The sequence below is a fragment of the Thunnus thynnus genome, chromosome 18 (assembly GCF_963924715.1).
Source record: "Thunnus thynnus chromosome 18, fThuThy2.1, whole genome shotgun sequence".
Taxonomy (NCBI): domain Eukaryota; kingdom Metazoa; phylum Chordata; class Actinopteri; order Scombriformes; family Scombridae; genus Thunnus; species Thunnus thynnus.
Genome location: NC_089534.1, coordinates 14,704,946 through 14,722,097, shown reverse-complemented (window position 1 = coordinate 14,722,097; position 17,152 = coordinate 14,704,946). Strand labels below are relative to the sequence as shown.

Genomic DNA, 17,152 nt, shown 5'->3' with positions numbered 1-17,152 from the left:
TATTAATAATATTATTGCTTTATTATTATTGTTTTTATCATTTTTCTATTATTTAGTTCTATTATTTATTTAGCTGTGGTAATACATAAACATAAACATAACTGTCTCCTTGGGTTTTATTGTATGTGAACATTGTTTTAAGAAAAGTGCTATACAAATAAAGTGTATTATTATTTTTATTATTATTATATTATATAGTGCAACCTGTGGGGGTCAGTAACAAACTGACTGACAAACTGCAGTCTTGAACCAGCCACCAAAGAAGAAGAAGAACCCCTTGTCGCTGCCAAGCCAAGCCCCCAGGAACAGCGCCGGGCTGTGAAGCCAATTTCACTTTTCAAGTTATCTTTATACTTCCATGAGCCAAGCGGCAACCTCCGGAGCTGAAAAATGAAGCCAATGTGGGAGTGCCAAAAACCTGCATTATATCTAATGGCTATCAGGGGGTGACTCATCACGGGCCATAATTTACAAAATGAACATCATGCTGTATTGAAGAAGACTTGAAACAAGCGATTGAGATCATAAACTCATTAGGAAACTGTTTACTGAGGTAATAAATCAAGTTAGAAGTAGGGTTATTTTCTCATAGACTTCAATACAATTAGACTTCTCTTTGCAGCCAGTGGAGTCGCCCCCTGATGGCCATTAGATAGAATGCAGGTTTTTGGCACTCCCTCAGTGGCTTCATTTTTCAGCTAGATTGCCGCCATGGATGTACAATAATAGCTGGATAGGGCGCCACCGCATTTTCCCCATAGACCACCACTGTAAAAGAGACGTCTGTAAAACTGTTGACAGGACACCTCGAACTGCAAACAACATCAATTATGACTCTTTGATCCATGGAGGTTTTATATTTGTAAAACTTTCCTCGAACCGAGAAAAGCGATTTAAAAATCGTGACCTGTGGTTTGTCCAAGTGGTTTTCCCGTACCTAGCTGTCCAAGATGGCGGAGCGGTTCGCGCAAGCGCGACTCAACAACCCCGACAACCCCTATTGCGCAGGCGTTATACTACGTATACTCAGAGCTGTCTTGCTAGAGCTGTATGCTAGCTGGCTAGCTAACTGACAAGTCGCACACATTGGGCCAGAAGGGGGAAGCGCGGCGGTGGAGAAGAAGGGCGACCCAAGCGCCGCTACGAAATGGCCGGGCAACAGTTTCAGTACGATGACAGCGGCAATACCTTTTTCTATTTCCTAACGTCCTTCGTCGGACTTATTGTGATCCCAGCCACATATTACCTCTGGCCCCGGGATCAGAATGCTGGTAAGGCCCGATGTCTGCCTCGGTGCTGCTAACTTGGCTAACTAACTAACTAACATCAGCTAGTGAACTATTCAGACACTATCTTGGGTGGTAAACGCTCACCAGTTGGCCGTCTATTAATCTGGTTTGCTTGCTACCAGATGCAGAGGCTGTCCAACCCAACCGAACGTTACATTGACTTGTAAATGTAAGCTAGCAGACGTTGCAGAGATGATGTTCACATTTATTTGACTAGTCAGAGCTTTAGTTTACTCGCCAGCTTTACTATTTAACAAGCCACTGGCTATCCATCTGTCTTAACTTCTCATATCCAGCCAGACTACTTCAGTGGGTAAACATAAATCTCAAGTGCTGGGTAGTTAAGCTAAAGCGTCAACAGTAAATGCCAGCGTCACTCTTGCAGGTCCTCCAGCTTGCCTTTGTGCCTTCTTTGTACCTTATCCTGATCAGTCCTTATCTTAGTACAAGTTTGTCAACAATAGCGAATATCTAACATAGGTTATGCAACATATGCTGGCAAACTTTACTCAGCTGGTGTGCTTGGAGTAGCTTTAATGACAGGTCACTATAAACTGCAGCAAACAATGTGCAGCTTAATGTCTTGATAAAAGATTAAAACAAATTTGAGTGGAATTTGGTTTTATGAGCTAACAGCATGACATTGACTAAATGTTGCCTTGTTCTTGCTGCATTATAATACATTGATAAAACTTTTTATCACTGTTCTAGCTGAGTGAAATAAACACATGCATCTCTACCTGCTTGGCCAACATATCCACAACAATATGCTCTCAGAAAAAATATCACCCTCTGCTGATTTAGATTATCTTCAAACACCAGTAATCCTTCTCAAATAACAGTGGCATTAATAGTATTGATTGTGACTGATTTTAATAGTGCTAATGTGTCAATAATCCCTCTCTCTGTCCGTCCTCTCCCCAGAACAACTGCGTCTGAAAAGCCTGCGGAGGGTACATGGCAGGTGTCTGTGGTACCGGCTCAGGCTGATGAAGTCACAGCAGAGCATTGTCCCAACACTAAAGTAAGTCCAATGAGTTGGTTTGAGGTTTACTAAAATAAACATGATGTATACAAATCCACAGTCTAGTTGGAGGACGTTCAGGTAGTGATTGCAGGTGATCTGATGGCCTACTACGCCTCCCTTTCCAAGAAATTCTTCCACAGCAGCTGGTATTATCTCAACCTGAGATGATGATACTCCTGAATTATTCACTCTTTGTAGTTATTTATGGAGCTATGATATGTGTTACACCTGATTCAAGTGCAGTTTCAGCTGGATTACGTCTATATAAATATCTTGAATGGCCACGACTTGTAATATAATAACAGGTTTCAACTCTTTGTTCCTCGGCTCTTTTCTCCCTTGCCAAATATCACATCATTCACACATTTGGGTGTGACTTGCCTGAGCTGTTTGCATTGAGAAAGCTCTGTCATCCTACCATCACAGGAGCTGTTCCTGATAGCTTTCTGCTTCCCTGTGTGTTTTCAGCTGGGCAGGGACAGTCTCACTGTGGTGTGAAGATGAGGCATAGGCCATGCTCTCTGTAGTGTGTGCAGACTCCAGCTTGCATGCGTGTGTGGAAGTGATTGTTTTGGTTGATTTTCGTCAGTTCATGTTGTTTTCATGGATGTAAACACTCCGTTGCACTCTGTTTAACATTTCTGTTAACATGACGCTGTTTTCTCAGGGTTGTTTATTCACTCTGTCTGTGTGGTTAATGGAAAGATGGGTGCTCAAGTGCTCTTCAGTGCCTCACTCTGCCTATCTTGTCACAGCATTTCTATCTGAGTGTCGTCTTGTTGTTTCATCAGCCGTTTGTCTTCATACTCCCACTCTCCACTCCTGCTCTGTCACCAGACCTACATCCTGTTTTTACTGTCCAAATTCATAAATTCTTTATTTTTCATCTGTTGTGATTCAAGCTGTTTACAGTATAAAATGTGTTTATGAAGTTGAGTAAATAAGAATGACTAGCCCCAGCTCGTCTCTCAGAATCGCAGTATCCGTTTCCTCCTCACAACTGTATCATAACGATGGTATTTATTATAGGAATCCATCATGTATTTTTCTGGTTGAGCTACTCTGGCAACTCAGGCTAGTGTGGGGTTGTCATGGCAACAGATGCTGCAGAGCAGGCCATAAGGGTTTTGCTATTGTCATGGAAACAAGTTCAACTTCCATGCATAAATACCAAACAACAACAATGTTAGAACCTCTCTTGCCCTTCTGCTTGTATGCAGCAGATTCAGATGAGCTTGCTGTAGAAATTAATATTATTAAAAATACTGAAAGTTAGTTTGCATTGCTGGATTGGTTTTTCAGAAACTAATAATAATAATAATAATAATAATGTTGATAAAAATGAAGACTACAAGCCACAGTGTAAAAATAAAATGGGCCTGTTGTTTTCTTCAGGTAAGAGAGATGTTCGTGGGTGACATTTGTTTCCTGTTTGTGTGTTGACATTTTCAGGAAAGCAGCCTTGTTATTTGGATGGGCTGTGTTCCTGCTGCTAGCCTACAAGGTGTCCAAGCTTGACAGAGAGTACCAGGAGTATAATCCTTATGAAGTCCTCAACTTGGACCCGGTAAACACACAAAACATACAGACTGCTGTAGTCTCATAAGTTTGATTCAATTATATCTATTGCTTAAATTATGTATGTATAAGTGGTATGTTAAGATGTTACTGTAATTACATTTCTTGTCTCCAGGGTGCATCGCTGTCAGAAATCAAGAAGCAATACCGTGTACTGTCACTCAAATACCACCCTGACAAAGGTGGTGATGAGGCCACATTCATGAGAATTGCCAAAGCCTATGCTGCGTAAGTGTCTGTCAGGTTTTTAGATGAAGAAGTAATTAAAGTAATAAGCTGCTGCACCCCAGTATTTGGCTTGATTGATTCATTTACCATTTCACTCATCTTTTTCCACAGTCTGACCAATGAACAGTCTCGGCTGAACTGGGAAGTGTATGGCAACCCAGATGGTCCAGGAGGTGAGTTAAGCCACTCTCAGTCTTGTCTCTCAGTTTTTATGTGTTGACACACCTTTTGTGCTTGACTCAAGGACTGCTGCAATAACTGCAATACTGCACTATAGGCAAGCCAACCGCTCTGGAAGGCAAGCAGCTTAGGGTTAGCTGACATGGGGTCGGTGCTGATGCTCGGTAGTTAAAAACATGTCTGTGTGAATATTTTGTCTCAGTTATGTGCTTAAACTCTCCCGGGTCACCACATGTGAGGTAAACTAGTTTTAAACAAATCATAAAATCTAAAGGCACATCCAGCCAGACTCCATTCATAAATCCCAAGTTTAAGGGGACTTGGCTGTAACCAATTTTGTCTCCTGCCACAACATGATTTAAAGTGTTTTCCATGTTCATCAGGTACTGCTGCTCCATTTGGTTGACACATAATCAGTCTAACACACCTTGATTTTTATTTAAAAAAAAAAAAAAAAAAAAAAAAAAGGCACTAATACCGCATAAACCACATACCGCAATGTTGAGCCAGCCTGAATCACCGAAGGGGAAATTCCTTCACTGCAACAGCCTTACTTGACACTGGTGAGTCAGAGTCTTGTAGTCATGAATGGAAGATAAATTGAAACATTAGCAGCCAATTCATTCCAATGATGGCTGCTCTCTCATTGTATAAGCAGGTGTCATTGGTGCCCACTAGCACCAAAAATAATGCGTTTATCCAGATTTTGGTGGCTCCTTAAAGTATCATCTATCTATGGTTTAAATTCTGACAGTTGAAATGACCATTTTTAACATTTTCATAGTTTGATTTGTGTTACTTTTTTAATGAATATATTTGGAATTACATCTTTCTTGGTCCTATGGCATTAGGTGACCTGTAATTCTGATTTTTTTTTTTTTTCCACAACACCGAGGTTGCCGCAGAGCTTACCTGTGTTTTTTGCCATTTTGATCCATTGCTTCTTATGTCTCCCTTTCTAGCAACCAGCTTTGGTATTGCCCTGCCTGCCTGGATTGTTGACCAGAAGAACTCAATGCTGGTATATATTGATTCATTGTCAATGAAGTTTTAATTCATTAACCTGTCTTGATTTAATTGAACTGTGTTGCATTTGACTAGCAGAGATATCTGAACATTTTTGTTTCCTTTTTTGTAGGTGCTGTTGGTATATGGACTAGCCTTTATGGTCATCCTCCCTGTTGTTGTGGTGAGTCCTCACCATTGAAACCAGATTCTGTGCAAAAGAATGTATTAAATCGCTGACCTCTGTACCTCTTACACCCTGTGTGTCTCATTTTTCTCTCTATTTCTATCCACTTGTTTGTTTTTCTCTGTGTGTCTTAGGGCACGTGGTGGTACCGCTCTATCCGCTACAGTGGAGACCAGATCCTCATCAACACTACACAGCTCTTCATGCATTTTATGTATAAAACGCCCAACATGAACATGAAACGTGAGTTTCACTTCCCAGACCACAGTGCCTCTGAATGTATAATGTACAAGACTGGACCAGATGTAAACTAGATAAATGTATTTATTAATGTATGTTTATGATTAATATAAATGTATTAATCCACCAATGTGACCATTTTCAGCCACACCAACATCAAATATGGTGATTCTCTTTCACTAATTCTAATGGCCGATTGATTCTGTCCTCCAGGGTTAGCCATGGTGTTGACAGCAGCGTTTGAGTTTGACCCTCGCAGCAATAAAGAAGCCACCATACGGCCAACAGACAACATTGAAGTGCCACAGGTAATGGCAGCCTCATTGGAGAGGAATTTGCAAAAGTGGATGTGTAGGTCTGCATCTGTGTGTCAGGAAAATAGAGACTGTCAAGAAATTGAAGGGGATTTTCTTTTTTTTAATAGAAGGGCAACAACCTCTCCTGTCTCTCTTGCAGTTGATCCGTGAGTTGGGGAATATCAACGTGAAGAAGAAGGAGCCTCCATTCTGCTACCCATACAGTTTGAAGGCCAGGGTCTTGGTGCTGTCTCACCTTGCACGTATGGAGGTATCAGAGGAGTTAGAGGAAGGTAGGACGGTCTTATAATATGGAATTTTAAGAACTGGTATTGTAGTCTTTGGAAATGTCATGAAAATCTTTTTTTTACTAGCTGATCAGGTATTACATGTTCTATTCTAAAAGCTACTCCAAGAATGAAAAGTTTTCCCAAAAAATCTGATTTTGTCATTATCTGCTCAATTTTGTATGTTAACATAATACACATTAAGTTAGCTAGCATAGCACCTTGTCAGCCTTCTCCAAAGAAACACAAATGGTTCTTTCAAAAATGAATGCAGTGATGCAAAACTAAACAGTTGCACAAGGTGCTTAGCAACACAGCTGCACACATCTTGTAAAGTCACAAGATTTCATTATGAATATACAACCCTATCCTATTTGTAAATTTACACTCCTACACACAGTAAGTACATACTCAACTAGCATGAGGTATTGGGAGCACTTGAGAACATGTTTTTCTCAAGCTGTGTGGAAACTGTAAAAAAAAATCATGTTTTTGACCACTTTTTAAGGTTGCTGATTGGGAGCTGCACTAATGAACACACAGTGCATGATATGAACACATAAACTTCACCAGTGTTTTGACTTACATGAGCATCCTCAACCATCTTCAGTTGTGTTGGAAAAACGCTACCAAATCGTCCTTGCACACTGGAGAAAAACAACAACTGGGGCCTTTTGGCTCTATATTGTTGTGAAATGTAAAGCGTTGCATGTTATCCAGACAGTGGAGAGGCTTAATGAGTCACAATGAAGTGTCTTTTGAAGTGAATATTCAGCCATTATCTCTACAATAATCGTATTTTTGGAAGTACTTTCAGCGAAAATATTCTCTGTAAGAAACGTGAGAAGGGTCATAACATGTTATTCAAAACATGTGTGGTGTGTTTCTGTTCCAGATCAGAGATTTGTGGTGAGGAAGAGCCCAGCTCTCCTTCAGGAGATGATCAACGTGGGCTGTCAGCTTACCATGATGGCCAACAGCCGAGGCGGTAAACACTCCACACACATATACATAGTTGTGTTTTATGTCTTATTCATTGTGTGCAGACGTATCAGTTTCCATAAAACTGTGACATGCAGGGGAAGTTGTTGTTGTGGGAACTCTTCAGATGGGCCAATAAGTCTTCAGGTCACCCACAACTTAGCATTAAACTCAAAACTTATTAGAGAAAGACTCAAAGAAATACACTTGAAGCTGGTAGAGTTCAATGTGAATAGGTTTATTGTGCATAAAGAGCAATACAAAGCAAACCGAGGTCTTGATCCTGGGATAAAGAACCTAATGCAAAATCATAAAACACTATATTATATACCTCTCATAACCCCTCCTAATGTGGAGCTTTTTTTATAGACTCCACCTTGTTTGACCTTGACACTTTGGTAATAATCCAAGCATGATTCATCTCAGAAACAATGGTGTCTCAGACTTTTCTAAGATGTATCAATTGCACCTGGCCTAGAAATAATACTGTCTCAGCATCTTTCACATTTCTCCCAATACAAAATGGGCCTAGCGGCCTTCAACCATCGCACACAGAGAACCAGAATGTGATATGACTGATCATCCACCTTCTCAACTTCCCTGGGAACCGTCTCTTATTGACGTAAATGTTATCTTTGCACATTCACTGGCACATCCCAAGTTGCAACTGTCTCTTATTGACGTAAATGTTATCTTTGCACATTTACTAGCATGACCGTTTGTTGGGGACATCTGTCAAACTTTGCATCTATAAAACTACAAAAAACACCTTTTGCTCTTTGTATTCTGCCACTTCAGGACATCTGTTCCTGTTTTTTGTTGGGAAATGATTTTCTTTGAACTTCTTGAGTCAAAATCATGATGCCTGTAGTTTTCATGAATGTGTGCTCACTGACATGCTTCTGCCCAGGTTTCCATGCTCCTCGACTCGTAACCATTGAGAATTGTATGAAGCTGACCCAGATGATAGTGCAGGGCCTGCAGGAGTCCAAGTCACCACTACTGCAGCTGCCCCACTTTGAAGAGGAGCATCTCCGCTACTGCATCTCTAAGAAGGTACCTGCCGAGTGCCTGTGTATGCACACAAATGTGATATCGTGTGAACAATTCAGATTGGAATAAAAAAAAAAATTACGTGCAGGTGGTTATTTTGTTCTCTCACTGGCCTCCTCCTCTCTTCTTTAGTACAAAGTTCGGAGCCTGCAGGACCTGGTGAGCCTCAAAGACTCAGACAGACGCAGCATGCTGCGTTTCTTGGGGGAGGAGAAGTACGATGAGGTCATGGCTGTGCTGAGCAGCTTCCCTCACATCACCATGGATACCAAACTGCAGGGTCAGTCCTGAAAAATACACACATTCAAAATTTGTTTGGCCACCAACTGCCTTTAATATGTTTGAAAAAAACTCCACATGCAGTCAGCCAAATGGATGCCCTTCATATGTCAGTGCATGCAGATTGAAAAAATGTGCCAGTAAACTTAGCAGATGATGGCTTATCTTCTAATCAGTTAGTTTTAAAACATTTACACAAATGTGTTGAGGAACTGTATAGATCTGTGACCTGTCATTTAAAGACCCTGCATTTCTCTCCCTGTGTTTGCAGTCCTTGATGATGAAGACAGCAATAACATCACTGCAGGCTCTATCGTCACAGTTACTGTCACCTTAACCAGAAAAAAAATGGCGGTAAGGAATAATTGCATTTGGTGAGACATAACTAGACATGACAGTGAGTTACTAGAAAGCAGCTTTTGCGAACGTTGCTGCCTTGGATGACCACTAGAGTGTACTGTTGTCTCAATGCAATTGTTGGAAAGCATGAATGAACTCTATTGGTGTGCTGTGTGTGTAGGAGGTGTTCGAAAAAGAGCAGGAGTCCACACCGTGTCCAGGAGACGAGGCTGCCAACACAGAGGAAGCAGTAAGGAGAACACACACACAGAACATGTTAACTTAGAGCCATTTATAAAACATTTAACTCAGCTTTGTTCAGATTTTGCCTTGATAAAAAGTTGAACGGTTGAAGTAATCTTGTGGTGTTCACTTAACCTTTTTTTGTTCTTTCTATCTGAAGCAAGCAGACTCAAGTAAAGCCAAAACTAAAGTGTGGCAGAACAAGAGTAAAGGGGCTAAGAAGACAGCTAAGTCCAAGAAGAAAAAATTAACCAAGAAGAAGGCCACTCCTGCACCTGCCAAAACCAAGCAGGCCAATGGCAACGTGGCAGGAAATGTGAGTCTCCAATCACAGCTGAGTTAAAGCTGCTTGATGATTTTCATAAACAACTGGATTCATTTGTCATATAATTATAAACATTCTTAATATCATTTTTTTTTATGTCACAGGAAGTCGTAGCAGCAGCCACAGCGGCAGCAGCAAAGGAGGAAGAGGACGAGGCCTCAGACAAAGGCAGCGAGTCAGACGAGGGCGAGGCCAACAAGGACTCTCCCAGCGAGAGAGATGAAGACAGTGACAAACAAAGCGACACAGAGGTGGATGAGATGGCTGGCGATGATGAGGAGGTCAGGGAAACTTCATATGGGTGCATATGTTACACACACGAATCACACTGGACTCAGGATGAACATATTATTTATAAAAAAGGGGGATCGTTTTATTCTGAAAGAATAAATGAAAAACAGTGATTTTGCTGGTCTTCAGTAGCTTTACTCTAGGTGTAACTGTTAACTGATCTGGCTTAGAACAATGTACGATATAGGGCAACAATCACAGTATTGTATAAAAATAACAAAAAGGTATTAAAACTCATTCATCTGCAATTCTTATGACTAGTATATTTTATAGAAAACAGTTAATGAGCCCAAACATTACAATAAATTAAACGGTATCACAAATTAAGCTCTTTTCTTAAAGTTTACTAACTACTAAAATCTCACATCCTGTGCTTAATACAATATATCTTGACTATGTTTACACTGACGCTTGATTCTGCACTCCCACATACCATTAGCCCACATGTGAATGTGTACCGTTGCTATGGCAACAAGTGGCAGCTGACATTAGCGTTAGTTAGCTTAGCTCAATCGTCCGACAAACAATAACCCATAAAGTTACAATTCAACATATTTAAACAAAATCAACAACAGCTACCAACAGTTATATTCTTTACAAACTAAGCTAATGTGTTGTCACAGGTTAGATTGTCAAAATTAGAGTAATAACAGCTTTAATCCCTGAGGAACTACGCTAGTGTTAGTGACGGTTGGGTTGCATCCACTCGTATGCAGTTACCTTACGTTACAGTTCCCTCAAACAATATAACAAAGCACAATACAAACTATATAAACAAATTATCTATCAAGGGTAGACTACTGATAAAATCTGAGGGTGCTTAGGTGACATTTACCCACCTGTAATAATAAATGAAAAACAGTGATTTTGCTGGTCTTCAGTAGCTTGACTCTAGGTGTAAATGCCAACTGAAGAATACAGCACAAGCCAACCGTTTATATACCCAGATTTGCTCTTGTGCCTGTACTCAAATCAGTTATGCATTAAATTGAATGGGGGGTATCTGTATGGTATCTGTAAAGATACAAAATCCATATCATATGTATAAAATAATGTCACAATTGAGCGGGCAGATACACATAAATACCCTATATGTCACACATACATCAGTATTAGGCTTTAGCAGTATGGTGAAAATATCATTCAGCGTCAGTCATGTTCAGAGGCCACAGTAATCACTGTGTTATTATATGTTGTGATAATGCTTTGACTGTCATGTGTTTTAGCCACAAATAATGACCAAAATATAAAATAACTCTTACAACCTTCCCACTGACAAGGCTAGAAGGTCTAACAAATGGAAAGGAAACACTACCCATACCCATACCTAACCTGATCCTCCGGCTCTCCACACACACACACACACACAGGAGTGGGAGGCATTGCAGCAAAGCATCCAGCGGCGAGAGCGGGCCCTGCTAGAGACCAAGTCAAAGGTGACGCACCCCGTCTACAGCCTCTACTTCCCTGAGGAGAAGCAGGAGTGGTGGTGGCTCTACATCGCTGACCGCCGAGATCAAACCCTCGTCTCCATGCCCTACCACGTCTGCACGCTAAAAGACACAGAAGAGGTGAGTTTGTTGATCACATTTTTTAAATCTAAATGTCAAAAATAGAATTAAGATAAACGCCTAAGAGCACAAGGTTACATCTTCAAATAACTAGTGTTGTATTGGTATTAAATTAACAATGATATTAAACCTAGAAAAGCTGCAAATCTTCACTTCTGAGACGCTGGAATCAGCATTTGTTTGGCATTTTCCTTACTAAATGATCAAACGATTATCCGAAATATTGTCAATTCATAAGACTTGATTGTTCTGTGTGTGGAATTAAATTAGTTTGCCGGTATCTTGTAATTTATACTATAATCCATCTGGAGAAGAAAGGTCTCATTAAGTTAAAGTGTTGCCTGTGCACCGTAGCCACTCATGTCCTGTTGCTAGGCAACCTTTTGCACTTGTGTCATTATCCCCTCAGAGGAGTGTGTGTATATATATGTGTGTGTGTGTGTGTGTGTGTGTTTATATTGCCCAATTTGGACCTCTGATCCCGTTGTTCTAGAGCTACAATAAGGATCGACAGGGAAGTAAAAGCTTAATGAGGCCTGTGTAAGTGTGCAGGACCAGCTGTCCCCGCTGTGAGGGAATGTAATAGCAAGAGGTGATCATTTACTGTTGAGCAATCAATTAGTCTGTCACTTCAACAGTTCCTTTTGTTGTTCGTGTGTTGTGCGACCGCGTGTACGCTGCGTGTTTGACAGACATGTTTTTTGGGGAGGGCAAGAAGGGCTGCTTTCACCAACAAGGCTGTAAATTGTCGCCGTGCTTACGGCTCACTCTCCACTCACACGCTGAATAATAATTTGCTTCATTGTGCCGATAATTAGATGTTTGCCATGTAATTGCGCGACATAGTAATCACAGCCCGAGGTAATGCTGGTCTAATATTTACAGTTGGACCCCATCATCATTTGGCGGTTCATTTGTGATTACCTACCGCACTGCGACTGTCTGCAGCTAGGTAATTGTGCGTCATCAGTAACAGCTGCCAACAACTACCGTTATATTTTTCTGTCTTTTACAGGTTTGCCTACTTTTACTGCTTCTATTAGTGTTTTTATTTTTGATAGATAAAAGAAGGGGAACCTCGTTTGTGATTTTTTTTTTTTTTTTTTTTTTTCATTTTGTGTGTGTATTCTGTTCTCCAGGTGGAGCTGAAATTTCCAGCCCCCTCCAAAACAGGCAACTACCAATATTCTGTCATCCTCCGCTCTGATTCCTACCTGGGACTGGACCAGATCAAACCACTCAAGGTGAAGCGAAAACTGTGTGTGTGTGTGTGTGTGTGTGTGTGTGTGTGTGCTCATATGTGTGCGATGTCTGCTACTGGCCAAAGTGGTTTGCAGATTTTACTATCCACCATTTACTCATCCAAATCAGTGTACTGTAAATTGTCCTGGATATAATGGGTCTTTGCCTGCCAAAGCAACTGGAACAATAGATCCAGCAGACACAGCCAAAATGTAGCAGAAGCTTGTTGAACAATGGTGTTAATTACTGCCAAGGTGTTGAGAATAAAGGGGATTTGTTAATCTAGTAGCCAAACAAAAGCATAAGTAGTACTTGTACTGTCCTTGCTGAAGTGTTGGAACTTCAACTAGACAAGTAGTTGAGTATCAGGAGTGAAACTGAAAAAATAACAAAAGCACAAAACACAATAATGTAATATTATCTATACAAAGATAAGTTGCTTTTACCAAATATTAATGAAACACAGATTAATTATCTTATTTCCAATCATCATCAATCACTACTAAATATAAACAAAATAAGTAACAAAGGATACTAAGAAATGGTAAACTTCAACACCAATATGGCTGACATTCAAATGATAAGGCAGGCAAAGTGATTAGGCCTCCACCCTGTGGTCCGCTTAGCATAAACACCCAATCAAAATATGCAAACATCAGTACAAACATCCCCACAATACTGCCTAATTTTATTGTAGTGCAGCTGACATTGATTGTATTGCTATTTAACAGCATTTTAGCTTAAAATAAAGTATTTGTATTTGATTTGATTCTTTTTTCCGAATTGCTCTTCGAGGTTTCGTTTGTTTCATTTCTGAACTTAATTAATTCATTTCACTTCATTGTATTCAGCCAGAGTGGATATACAGGCTCTCAGTTAGTCCCTTCTCTGCTAGTCTCTCTCTATTTGCAGTTTAGAGTTTGATTCTATGTTGATTTTTAAATTCTAAAAAAAGTCGCAGCTTTATTTGTAAAACAGGTCAAACAATGAATTCTGTCCGGCAATGAATCACTTGATCTTTAACGGCAGTAAATCATGGTTGTAATGATCTCTGCTAGTTGAATATTCCCAGTGAATCCCAGTGAATGACAGTGATTTTATGTTAAACTTAAAAGCAATGCTACGTTACGTTTAGGGTTGTAAATTTCAACTGCTAGATGGCAGCAAAAGCAGGATTTTCAGCAAGTCTTTCATCACTCTTTAAAAGAAAAATTTGACCAGTTAAAACTCGGAGGCCTTAATATTTCTCTGCAGAGACTTTTAAGAGTTTGCAACCATAATACGTTCTCGTGTGTATTTTCTCTAGCTGGAGGTCCACGAGGCCAAGGCCATGCTGGACAACCACCCGCAGTGGGACATCCCCGACACGGAGGAGGAGGACGAGGAGCAGGAGGACAGCGACGGCATCGAGGAGAGTGAAGACGACGACGAGGACAACGACTGAATGCCGACACACACACACACACGCACACATACACACACACACACGCTCACCGCCCCCCCCCCCATGGACAGGCCACCCACCCACTCCTGACCCCACAACAGCACTCAAGAGCAGCGAGCGAGGAGCGGCAAGGTTGCGCCTGCCACACACATAAACACACACACATACACACACATACACACACACAAAGAATCACCGGGGACAGTTTATATATACAGAGCCCTGCTCCTCTTCCGCCATTTTACCTTTACAATGACATGAACTGTGACCCCGCCCCTCCATTTTCCCTTTTCTACAGAGACTTTCATTTTTCCGTCGCTTGCGGAAGAGAATTCTGTGAATACTTACCCAGGCCCGTGTGTGTGTGTGTGTGTGCGCGTGTGTGCTTGCCTGTTAAGAATGTGTGTGTTTGCACTCCAGTGTGAGTGCATGACGTGTGTTTGTAACCTTGTAAGTCTTTGTACAGGTATGAAAGATTGACACACTGTGGACTGGAGGACCTATTATCTGGGCTCTTTTTCTTCTTTTTCTCAAAGGGAGAAGGGGGGGATGTATAACAGCTAATTCCGTTTGCAAAATTAACAAAAAAAAAAACAAAACACATGACCTCCACACGGAAATCATGACATCGCTCTCGCTCCTAATTTTAACATCACTCAGCACCGATGTTTGCCACACCAATGATACTTTCTATTGTACACTTAAACTGCAGAAGTGTGAGCTTTAGCCCTATTTGTCTGGGATCCACAATCCGAGTCAACCAATGGGACGTTTGCTCCTTTCAGCGCACGTGGGGAAAGGGGGGTGGGGGTGGGGGGGTGGGGCACAGTTGAGTCTCATCAGTTTTTATTTTTCCAGCCAGTCACTTGTATGTCCTTGTACTCTCTCTGTTTGCTGAAGAGGACGATGATGATAGTAAATCCACAGATGGATACTGATCTCCAGTCGGTTCTGTCAATGATGCCTGTTCGATGCCCCTTCGATCCACGTCAAACTGTATTTTTCTGAAAGCTGTTGATTGAAAGCAGGTGGATCTTGAAATGAATCATGACCCCAAGTATAACGGTGGGGGGGGGAGGGGGGAATGACAAAACTTGCAGTGTTAAGATTTGTTTGAATTATTAGTACTCTTCTTGTCCATATACTACATAAACGTTGTGAGTTTTTCAGACTTTAAAGGGGCTCAGATATATATATAAATAGATAGATACAGTATAAACATACTTGTGGCTTTTCAGAAAAGTGACTTCCTTTCTCTTCATCCTTTTTTTTTTTTTTTTTTTTTTTTTTTTTTAAACAATTGTAGCACATTCCAGTCTATACTCATTGTCCGAAAAGGCCTTATGAATACAACTGAAATACCACAACATACAAGTCTGCGGGGTGCCATGCACCTCTGGTTCTTGGGAGAGCAGAAAAAAAAAAATAGTTTCTTTGTGTTTGTAAAGATCTACAGTGTTTTTTCTTTTTGTTACAGTTTAGGTTTAGTCTGTTCATAGTAAATTACTAGCTCCTCTGTCTCGGGATACATATCACTGATATATTGCCACGACAAAAGCCTCTGAGTACAGTTTTTGTCTGCTAGAAAGAGGGTTAGCAGTCATATGGGAAATGTGACTGAAGGGGTTTTAGCCTTGGGACCCTGTTGTAATGGGATTAGAGTATGAGGTCGAACAGCACTTGTGATCTGAAAGTGTCTTGAACAAAAAAAACCTGTCGAAAGTAACTTGTAGTGTCAGACTAAGCATATTCTGTCCAGCACCTTTTTCTCTTTAGTCGTATAAGCAAAACAAGCTTAGTTTTGTAATTACAACTGCCATTTAAGTAAATGTCCTTTTTTTTTTTTTTTTTTTTAATTTTTCTGTCTGAGGAAAACAGAGCAGTTCTGGCTAACCAAGAAGAGCCCATCTCATTTAAATTTAGTTGTTTTTTTTTGTCTGTTAAGCTGTACTTATAACAAATGTTACACATACATCTTGTTTTATTCCATTCTAACCCTGAGTTTTACATCTGTTAGACTCATGAATGGGGAAAAAAGAAAAATCAGAGCTTCCCTGTGTTTAGCTCTGTGGGCTCTCGCTATGTTGATGACTTTGCAGTTCAGTTTTTAAAAGAAATCTTTCACCATAAATATCCACACTCAGAAGTTAATTTTTTCTGTTAAGGTATATACTAGTGTGTGTCATGTTAGTGTGGGAGAGATAAAGGTTTGAATATCCCGGGACGTGCTCTCCTTTACACCACATGCACACACTCACACAAACAAAACTCACATGCGTGCACTATACCCTCCTGTAATTGTGTTCAAAGCAGGTGTATGATAACAGGTAATATTGAACTCTGAGTATTTATTGCTCTGCAATAGAATGTAGCATCAGTGATTTTACGCTGTGTGGGGAAAAAAAAAACTGCAGCGAGGTTAAATATGACACCATCTCTCCCATGACAGACCTTGTCCAGGCGACAGGCGGGCAGGCCGCCTCAGTTTGGACAAACTACCCAATGACTATCTATCTGCCACTTTTGTTTACAAAGGAACTGTCATTGTAAATGGAAAAATATATTATTTGTATTTAAAATCATTTCAAATAAAAACTTTTAAATGAGATAGTTTCATTTTTTTCCCACCTTGAACTTCTGATAACTGAATGCAGAAAGACTTTTTAATGTATTTCTATAAATTTAGAAAAGAATATTTCAGGCAGTTGTAAATACCAGGCTGTTCCCATGCATTTATTGCAATAATACTCTATGGGCTTCATCTTAAAGCGCTGCTTTGCTCGTTCCAATAATATGACATTCACATGCATTGTACATGTCGGGTTTTTCATATTTTTAATGAGTTCACTTTTAAATTTGACCAGTTGATGTGCAGATATCGATACACATCAGCAAAGTTAGGCTCCCAAAAGCCCCAGCTTCAATGTATGTCAGCTGTTTCTAGTCATTTAGTGAGTTTCACATTCTAAACTACAATATAAACCCAATTACCCAATATTTTTGTCCCTGTCTTGTAAAGGGACCCTAGATGCATATTCCTGTGAGGCTGTAAATTGCAATAAGGGCC

The 17,152-nt window shown here is 40.4% G+C and overlaps 1 protein-coding gene across 1 annotated transcript; it reads left to right on the top strand.

Moving 5' to 3' along the window:
* The first annotated feature begins 958 nt into the window (after nucleotides 1-958).
* sec63 (SEC63 homolog, protein translocation regulator) lies at nucleotides 959-16,691 on the top strand. Its single transcript, XM_067571811.1, has 20 exons — nucleotides 959-1,271; nucleotides 2,214-2,313; nucleotides 3,769-3,883; nucleotides 4,010-4,122; nucleotides 4,234-4,295; nucleotides 5,265-5,323; nucleotides 5,441-5,491; nucleotides 5,629-5,737; nucleotides 5,948-6,042; nucleotides 6,191-6,323; nucleotides 7,213-7,305; nucleotides 8,209-8,354; nucleotides 8,484-8,631; nucleotides 8,902-8,984; nucleotides 9,151-9,219; nucleotides 9,373-9,528; nucleotides 9,642-9,818; nucleotides 11,199-11,399; nucleotides 12,539-12,643; nucleotides 13,948-16,691. The coding sequence occupies exons 1-20, from the start codon at nucleotides 1,148-1,150 to the stop codon at nucleotides 14,083-14,085; spliced, it is 2,277 nt and encodes a 758-aa protein (XP_067427912.1). The 5' UTR covers nucleotides 959-1,147; the 3' UTR covers nucleotides 14,086-16,691.
* Nucleotides 16,692-17,152: the final 461 nt, after the last annotated feature.

Coding starts and splice junctions, on each gene's coding strand:
- sec63 (XM_067571811.1), top strand. CDS start 1,148: ATGGCCGGGCAACAGTTTCAGTACGATGACAGCGGCAATACCTTTTTC. Junction 8,355..8,483: donor GCTACTGCATCTCTAAGAAG/GTACCTGCCGAG, acceptor TCTCTTCTTTAG/TACAAAGTTCGGAGCCTGCA. Junction 9,819..11,198: donor TGGCTGGCGATGATGAGGAG/GTCAGGGAAACT, acceptor ACACACACACAG/GAGTGGGAGGCATTGCAGCA.